Genomic DNA, 9890 nt, shown 5'->3' with positions numbered 1-9890 from the left:
CTGAACTGAGGCTGACATACACACGCTGTCGCCATGACCCAAACTCTTATTTCCTGGAAAAGGCCCGGCGCTTGAGCTCAGTGGTCTCAATACTCATTTCAACAACTTCCTGTAACAACTCAGAGATGTGTCACATCTACATCACACATGGGACCACTGGCTGAAGAAGGCGAGGAAAGGGGGACAACCTGGAGTATATTTTAAAATAGGAATGCACTTTCCCTCAGTAATAAGCATAAACGTCTGAAAGTGATTTCTTTAGTCTTTTCCATTTATTTCGAATGGTGAACTAAATTGTATACACTCACTGGTCATTTTAATAGGAACAACTATATGCGCATGCACAGTGCGCGACTGTTACACTCATTCTTACATTCTTACAACACGATGGCATAGTGGCTACAGCCTCTATATGAGGCAGTAGCCATACAAAATTGAGCTTTTTACAGAAAGCTTTAAAAAAAGAAGAAGCATCAGACATTACTTGTAACAGTAATTAGAGAATACAAATTTTATACAATCACTTGACGTAAAAAAAAACCAAGTACAAAAACATCTTAACTATCTCCCTTTATCACTTTCTTAATCCAGTCTGTGTATGCTGAGATCTCAGTATAGACATTAGGCACATTTGGATAGTTACAGTTGTTTTTGTAATTGAAGGACACGATGCCCACTGCAACACCACGGCACACCAGAGGCCCACCAGAATCACCCTGTCAAAACAGGACAAATGGCACAATCATTTTGTTTTAGCTTTCTCATTGCTCAAGAAAAATATGAAGCAAACATATGTGTTATTGTACCTGGCATGCTCCGCTTTTGGTTTTGTAGCCTCCTGCACACATGATGTCAGCTGGGAGTTTCACGTCCACTTTATTCCACTGCTTCTTACATTCTGTGATATTTATGGTTGAAACATCAGCCACCAGTAGGTCATTCACCACTTTCTGGGTTTCACTTCGTCCCCATCCTGCAACCTGGCACTTGGTTTTGGGCTTGACTGGTTTCTTCTTGCTTGGGATTTTGATGGTCTTCACAGCTTTACTCAGTTTGACTTTGTCTGAAAGCTTGTTTTTGACCAGAATTCACGTTATATGCAAATCTTAAAATATAACAGGGCTTGTGATATAATGATGGTTATATAGATTCAACCAAGCTGGTGGAGGTTATGTTTTCACCTCCGTTTGTTTGTTTATTCCCAATGTAACTCAAAACGTAGTGAACTCCTGAGTGCCCTTATAGCAATGAATATATGGCACTCCAAGTGAATATAGTCTAAACTAGAAGGACACTTGGTCGCGTGCATTCCTCTGCCAAGCCACATATTTGGACTTGCATCAAAATCTAATAAATTGTTCACTGGCCCATGGCCCGCCTTTCCTCAAAATTTCATTAAAATCCATTCACTACTTTTTGAGTTACATTGGAAACAAACAAACAAATGGAGAGGAAAACATAACCTCCAAAAAAGTTGGTGGAAGTAATGATTAATCCTTACCTTCAGAAGCATGATGTCAAACCCAGAACTGACGGTCTTATATGATGGGTGTTTATACTTCGTTTCCACATATTTTCTCAGATTATCCCTGTTCGGATCGATGTTCTGCGTCCCAAGGACCACACTGAGTTGACTGTATTTTTAAGAATGCGGCAGATATCATATTATGTTGAAATAAATTAATCCACACACTTCTGATGATTAAGAAACATGCAACATACGATTCGTCACAGTGGGCAGCAGTGAGCACGTAGCTGGGGTTTATGAGGAATCCTCCACATCTGTGCTTGTTGTTCAACTGCACAGATACCATGTACATCAGGGTGTTCTTCTTGGCTTTCTTGCCATTGATGATTTCCTCTCCATATGCGGCTGGAAAAAAAAGTTATTAGTCTAATAAGATGCATTTTGACTCGATTTTCTCGTACACACACACACACACACACACACACACACACACACACACACACACACACACACACAAGAAGAGCAGTAGATTAAGAAAGTGGACATTAAATCATATTTTGTGCATTTTAAGTATAAGAATATATAAGGTACACAACATACTAAGAGCTCAGTATATTAAAAACATAATGTCTAGTTACATTAGTATGCACTAAGAACCTGTTCAGTATTCTTCATTAATACTGAGAAATGAAGGCTTACCATTAAAAGTGAGGATGCTGAAAGCTGCAGCAAGCAGCATGTGCAACACCTTCATCTTGCCACTCACATGCAGAGTCAAAAAGGCACACCTCTTATTTAAAGACTCACTACATGACCTTCGTATTGTGGTTTTCTTAATTTGGGCAAATGCAGCCCACTTTGCTTAGAGTGAAGTGCTGTTAAATCCTGGAAATGTGACTTGGTGAATGTGAACTGTCACTTAAATTAATAATAAACATTTTGCCTGAAAACATTATTTAATCATTGAAAGTTTGCAATATTTATAATTAGCTAGAATTTGACTTACTGACAAGCCAATTATGTAAGCAACTGGAATCAATGCTAGTGTAATCCGACATTAGCCAGAAAAAAACAACAACAACAACAACCTTATCTTAATGTTACAACCCCTATTCCAAAAAAGTTGGGACACAGTGTAAAGCATGGATAAAAGCAGAATATAATATTTGCAAATTATGCAAACCCTGTATTTCATTAAAAAATAGTACAAAGACAACATATCAAATGTTGAAACTGAGAAATTTTACTGTTTTTTGAAAAATATATGCTCATTTTGAATTTGATGTCAGCAACACATATCAGAAAAGTTGGGACAGGGGCAACAAAAGACTGAAAAAGGTGTGTAATGCTAAAAAACCCTAATTTGGTTAATTGGCAACAGGTCAGTAACATGATTGGAAATAAAAAGAGCATCTCAGAGAGGCGGAGTCTCTCAGAAGTAAAGATGGGGAGGGGTTCAACGCTCTGTGAAAGTGGGCAAACAGTGCAACAATTTAAGAATAATGTTCCTCAATGTAAAATTACAAATAATTTGGGGATCATATCATGTATGGTACATAATATCATTAGAAGGTTCAGAGAATCTGGAGAAATCTCTGTATGCAAGAGACAAGGCTGAAAACTGACAGTGGATGCCTGGGATCTTCAGGCCCTCAGGCAACACTGCATTAAAAGCAGACACATGTCTGTAGTGGAAATCACTCTATGGTCTCAGGAACATTTAAGACAACCATCGTCTATGAAAAAAAAACATATATAAACAATATCCAGAAATGCCGCCATCTTCTCTGGGCCCGAGCTCTTTTACGATGGACTGAGGCGAAATGAAAAATTGTCCCGAGTTCTGACAAATCAAAAGTAGAAATTCTTTTTGTAAATCATGGACACCACATCCTCCAGGCTAAAGAGGAGAGGGATCATCTGACTTGTTATCAGTGCACAGTTCAAAAGCCAGTATTTGTGATGGTATGAGGGTGCATTAGTGCACATGACATGGGCAGCTTGTACATCTGGGAAGGCATCGTTAATGCTGAATGATATATACATGTTTCAGAGCAATATGCTGCCATCCAAATAAAATCTTTTTCAGGGAAGGCCTTCCTTCTTTCCACAAGACAATGCCAAACCGCTTTCTGCACATGTTAAAATTGTATGGCTTTGTAGTAAAAGTCCGGGCACTAAACTGTATTATTATTATTATTATTATTATTATTATTATTAGTGTATGTCATTGTACACTAATTACCTTTATGTGAGTGCATTGCATGAAAAGAAATTGAGTGCACTATGTGAACTGTGCTGAGGATGAGCGTTCATGCAGTGCTGAAAAGAGCAAATTAGCAAATTTCACACAGGCAGAATGTGGCTGTTTAGTCAGCCAATAGTGCAATACCAATAGTGCAAGTGCAACAAGATACCAGATCATATCATTTGTTCTGTTTATGCACCAGTGTAAGAGTCTCTGTGTCATGAAGTAATTGCTTTTGCCTACTCATTAAAGTTATTTAAATGGTGTGTGCTGTGGTTTTGTGATTTTAGTGTGGTTTCTTTTGAACAGCTCTCCAGTCTGAGTGTCAGGTTTCTGTTTCAGTCAGACTGTTAGCTCATTTAAACAATACTTTATTCCACCTTTCATCAGAATTTTGGTCTTTTTTAATTGTGCTGACAATACTCGAAAAAGCTGTGCTTGAGATACATACACACTTCTGACAACTTTATATTACCTTTCAGTTAACAAGGGGGAAGCATTTGAAACTCCTTTTGGCTGTGACTGTAAAGAAAGTGTCATGCTCCGACCTGGACATCCACTCCGAAGATTATGGATCTCTCACGCCAGCGCTGATCCGGATCTGAGACAGGAATTTTTTCTCTCCTGAACTCACTTCCTGGTTTTTACTGCTGCTTATTTAAAGGCCATTCTCAAACTCTGACTTTGCCAGAATGTCTCATTCGCTTCTCTAGCCGTTTCTGTGCCCCTCTTGCTTCTCATGGTTTTTCTCTCTAGCGACTTTTTCTTGTTCATGGTTTTTGCACTAGCGTTCTTCTGGTTCATGTTTTTTTGCACTAAGGGTTATTTCTGGTTCATGGTTTTTTGCACTAAGGGTCTTTTCTTGTTCATGGTTTTTTGCATTAGCGTTTTTGTCTTTGCCTGTCTCATGTTTATGTCAAGTTGTTTGTCTCATTTTGTCCAGACTACTTTTGCCATTAGTTTCTTGTCCTGTTTGTTTACCTTTTTGCCATGCCCTTTATTCCCTGAATTAAATCATATTATTTATTGGATTACTGTCTGTGTTCTGCTCTTGGATCCTAACTTCACCACACCTCCATCAATCCTAAGAGTACATTCTGGCCAACGTGGATCCAGCAGAAATCACCCATCTGAGAACGGCCATCCAGCAGCAAGGGACTCTCCTTGGAACCCACCAACAAGCCCTACAACAAATTACCCAGAACCTCGCCACTCTGTCCAACTCACTCAACCTTCTCCCCACGCAGATGCAGCGCTGTCAAGCCATGCCTACCCCTGCCCAGCCGTCTCCTACTTCAGCTCCTGCCACCGCCTTTCTCCATGAACTGAGACTTCCAGCGCCTCAGCCCTACAATGGAGAACCAGGTACTTGCAGATTGTTTTTGTCTCAATGTTCAATGCAACCTCTGGCCTTCCCCGCAGAACGCTCCCGGGTAGCATATACAATAACGCTCCTCACCAGCAAGGCCAGAGAGCGGGGAACAGTGGTCTGGGATGCCAATGCACCCTTTTGTTCCAGTTTCAAGGATTTCTCCGAGGAGATGAGGTGAACTTTTGATTGCTCTTTGTCTGGCCGGGAGGCGGCCAGAGAGCTCATGGAGCTGTGGCAGGGGTCCCGGTCTACCTCGGATTACTCCATCGAGTTCCGGACGTTGGCGGCTTCGTGCAGTTGGAATGAGAGTTCCCAGATCGATGCATTCCTGCACGGCTTGTCCAACGCCATCAAGGATGAATTGGTATTGCGGGAACTGCCGTCAGACCTCTCCAGCCTCATGGACCTTGCCAACCGTATTGACGCTCGGATCCAGCAATGGAGGAGAGAGAAGAACCGCCCCAGCTTCACCTCCACTTCGCCTCCTGCCATGTCCATTGAACCCATGCAGGTAGACCGGGTTCGGGTGTCAGTGGAGGAACAACTTCGCCGGCGGAGCAGGGGGACTTGCTTCTACTGTGGTCAGCTGGAACACATCTGCCAAGCCTGCCTGCTAAAAGAACGAGCCCACTAGTGAATCAAGGGGCCCTGGTGGGCAACACTCGGAACCAGTCCCCCGCTAATCGTCTGTTACTTCCTGTCATCATTGTCCGTGACAACCAGCATCACCACCTCCAGGCCCTCGTCGACTCCGGGTGGACAGGAACCTGATCTGCTCCGCCACCGCCAAGCGTTTGGGTATCCCGCTACTTGCTCTTGATGTCCCTCTCACTGTCCTGACACTCAATGGCACCGGCTTGACCAGCATCACCCACCTTACCGCCCCACTCACCCTAAGGATTTCCAGTAACCACTCAGAAACCATCCAGCTTCACGTCATGAACAACCCCCACATACCCATCATCCTAGGATTACCATGGTTAATGCAGCACAACCCCCACCTTAACTGGGCTGAAAACACCATCCAAGGCTGGAGCCAGTCCTGCCTAGCTTCCTGTCTGAACTCCACTCTGCCTCCCGCCAAACCACCGCAGCCTTCAGCCAGCGAGTTCCCCAACCTCTCTCACATGCCTTTGGAATATCTGGATCTCAAACTCATTTTCAGCAAGACCCGAGCAGTGTCCCTCCCTCCTCACAGACCCTATGACTGTGAAATCGACCTCCTGCCCAGGACAGTGCCATCCAAAGGATGACTCTACTCTTTCTCTCCCATCGAAAGGCAAGCTATGGAGAAGTACATCTCCGAATCTTTGGCAGCTGGGATCACCCACCCTTCCTCCTCCCCAGCAGGGGCAGGATTCTTCTTCATGGAAAAGAAGGACAAGTCACGCCACCCCTGCATTGACTATCGGGGTCTCAATGCCATCACGGTTAAGAACTGCTGCCCACTACCGCTCATGACCATGGCCTTTGAACTACTCCAGGGAGCCAAGGTATTTACCAAGCTAGATCTATGCAATGCATACCATCTCGTCAGGATCAGGGAGGGGGACGAGTGGAAGACGGCCTTTAACACCACCACCAGTCACTATGAGTAAAACAAGGATTCGTTAATGAGCTAGGTGGTCACGTGACCCATGACATAACAAAAACTTTCCAAGGAGCCAGCGCTTGGGAATCTAATGTAAACAGGTTACCGAAATGGACACCATCGACAGTGATATTCCCGATGTTTCACAGAGATGTGAAGTTAGACCTTATCAATTCGAACCGATAGCTGGAAATTCACATGAAAATGGATCTTGTATTTACTCTGACGAGTCAGATGATTCTGAGAGTGAGGGTTCATTCAGTCCCCATGAAACTGAAAGCGGTTGGCTCGATAACACTTCCTGGTAAGTTAAAAACAATTCTGCTCAAAGGCTAATGATCTGTTGAAAGAAGTATTATTTTTGTATCATACATTGAAAGTTCATCATAGATCTAGCTAAAGTCCGTTGCAAGCTATTTTTTTTTGCTGATATTTTTCGAGATTGATTGAGATACAATGCTTCCAGAGCCCGAGATGAAAACATTCAAAATGGTGAAACGCCATCACACAGTCAACAACACTACGCCGTTTGGTGAAAGCGATGAAAATTAAGAAAAGTTAAACAAACTTACCAACATAACATTTATTTAAATGTCCATTAATGTTACAGGATTTCTTGACTGTCTCTACAGTTGTAGGAATGTTAGGCCCTGTATATTATGGCGCTATCACTGCCTCCATGAACCTGGCTATACGGCCTATTGTCCTCACCGATGTTTATGTCGGAATCAGCATAGTTGCTCCAGAAAATTATTCAATTGTTTTGAAAACATAATCGATATCTATTGTTGCATTGAAATTTGTCAACTCTATGTTTTATTCGGACAATAAATAAAATATAGAATAATAAAATGAAATAAAAATTCAAAAAAAACTCTTCTACAACTTCACCACAACTCTTCGATTCGGTACGTAAACAAAGAAGGACAGATATAAGAGTAAACGAGTCAGAATTATGATAATCAATAATTGATACACCCAAAATTATAATACTAATCCTTACCTCGGCTTTCAGACGCTTAGCGAATGCACCTCGTGGTGGCCGTAGCACTTCTGGTTTCACTCCGCCGTCTTGTTCCTGAATTGGGACGTTGGGAACGGCTCCATCTTTAAGTAGCCTCTTAAATTTGGCTTGGCAATTAATTTCGTTCAGTACCTGAGTATTAAAGTGGAAAGAATCCTCTGTGAAATGGTCTGAACACAGTTTGTGGGAAACAGTAGGTGCAAAGTTTTTTCTACGGCAGTAGTGAGCCCACACTTTCCTCAGCTTCGGGTCCTTGGGGAATGCAAAAAAACTTACTCCAGGGCATTTCTCATTGGAATTATTGCAACCATAAGCAGCACAATACACCATGATGTCCAATGTATGATGTCCAATGTACTTTAAAGACTATAAAAACAATTTTCTTGTCATCCACTTCTCCATTCATCTACCCGCTTGTGCTGTGCCCGAAAGTTTTTGTGACGTATGATCACGTGACAGCGGCTCTTCCGGTTGTAGAAAATGCATATGGGAAGTCGAGCAGAAATGCCATATAATCATCACGAATATAACGATTTTGCTGAATTTAATAGATGATTTTGTATTTGTTGATGCAATTAATTCATATTTTTAATGGAAAGAAACTGATATAGCGTGCATTTATGTTTCATGTCCCATATCCTTTAGGACTACAATTGCCATTATAACTTTAGGACTGCAGTTGTCATGAACAGTTTTGCACTCAAGTCTCCATCAATGAATAGTTGATAACTTCAACAAAATAGACTTCATGCTAAAACTCACTCACTGACACTCACTATCTGTTTTGAGCAGTGGCGGCTGCTGGTTTTTAAAACAGGGGAAGCCCATTTTACGCATTCATCGTTGTAGCGCGGATAATGTGTGGGTGGAGCACAGAGGACGGCAGGACAACGTTTGGAGGTAGAGAAAGCGTATTTATTAAACAACTTTTCAGTTATACTACGGCGTAAGCACACACGCACCCAGACACACACTCAGCCTCCAATCCCGGGTCGCGCTCCCTCTGCTCTCTCTCAGCCTCTTTAAATAGGGAGCGGTTTACTGGGAAAACACACACAAAACACAGGTTAATTACCGTCAGGTGTAGCGATTCTGCCACTCACCTTCCCTGGCTCCACCCTCCTGTCACAGACCGGCGCTTGACCATGCCCCCGCTGCCACATACCCCCACCGCCCGACTCAGGCCGGGCGCCCATCCGGCCCGCAGCCGACTCCCCCCCCTTGACGGGAGAGGAAGTCCACCACGACCATCTGCGCCCCCGGCCTGTGGACCACCTTGAAGTTGAAGGGTTGGAGTGCCAGATACCAACGGGTGATCCGCGCGTTGGCATCCTTCATGCGGTGGAGCCACTGGAGGTGCGCGTGGTCCGAACAGAGGGTGAAAGAGCGCCCCAGCAGGTAGTAACAGAGGGCGAGGACCGCCCACTTGATCACCAGGCATTCTTTCTCAATTGTGCTGTAGCGCCCCTCATGCACTGACAGCTTGCGGCTGATGTATAGGACCGGGCGGTCCTCCCCCTCCACCCACTGGGACAAAACGGCCCCCAGCCCTCTGTCCGACGCATCCGTCTGTAACAAAAAAGGGAGAGAGAAGTCAGGGGAGTGTAAGAGTGGCCCCCCACACAGTGCAGCCTTTAACTCAGAGAAAGCCCGCTGGCACTGCTCCGTCCACTGGACCGGATCTGGCGCCCCCTTTTTAGTGAGGTCAGTCAGCGGGCTGGTGACATCCTAATAATTAGGTATAAACCTACGATAGTAGCCAGCCAGCCCCAGGAACCGTCTCACCCCCTTTTTGGTCTTGGGCCTCGGGCAGGCCGCAATCGCTGCTGTCTTATTAATTTGGGGACGCACCTGCCCATTGCCCAAGTGGAAGCCCAGATACCCTACTTCCACCCGCCCAATCGCACACTTCTTCGGGTTGGCAGTGAGTCCCGCCTGCCTCAGCGACCTAAGGACGGCCCTCAGGTGTTGCAGGTGCCGCTGCCATTCATTACTATAAATGATGATGTCATCTAGGTAAGCGGCCGCATAGGTGGCGTGTGGCCGGAGGACCCGGTCCATCAGCCGCTGAAACGTAGCGGGCGCCCCAAACAGCCCAAACGGAAGTTTGACAAACTGGTGTAAGCCGAACGGTGTGGAAAAGGCCGTTTTCTCTCAGGATGATGGAGTCAAGGGGATCTGCCAATA

General features: G+C 44.2%; 1 protein-coding gene across 1 annotated transcript in view; it reads right to left on the bottom strand.

Moving 5' to 3' along the window:
- Positions 1 to 250: 250 nt before the first annotated feature.
- The window catches only part of LOC132899010 (transmembrane protease serine 11G-like), a 29854-nt gene continuing 20214 nt past the window's right edge, over positions 251 to 9890 (bottom strand). Inside the window, exons 5-9 of the mRNA XM_060940664.1 lie at positions 2168 to 2324; positions 1723 to 1873; positions 1502 to 1634; positions 807 to 1070; positions 251 to 716 (exon numbers count right to left, since the gene is read on the bottom strand). Coding sequence (XP_060796647.1) covers positions 558 to 716; positions 807 to 1070; positions 1502 to 1634; positions 1723 to 1873; positions 2168 to 2324 — 864 coding nt within the window. The 3' untranslated portion in view covers positions 251 to 557. The remainder of the gene's footprint in view (positions 717 to 806; positions 1071 to 1501; positions 1635 to 1722; positions 1874 to 2167; positions 2325 to 9890) is intronic.

This window comes from Neoarius graeffei, chromosome 15 (assembly GCF_027579695.1).
Source record: "Neoarius graeffei isolate fNeoGra1 chromosome 15, fNeoGra1.pri, whole genome shotgun sequence".
Taxonomy (NCBI): Eukaryota; Metazoa; Chordata; class Actinopteri; order Siluriformes; family Ariidae; genus Neoarius; species Neoarius graeffei.
This window is presented reverse-complemented; position numbering and strand designations above follow the sequence as displayed.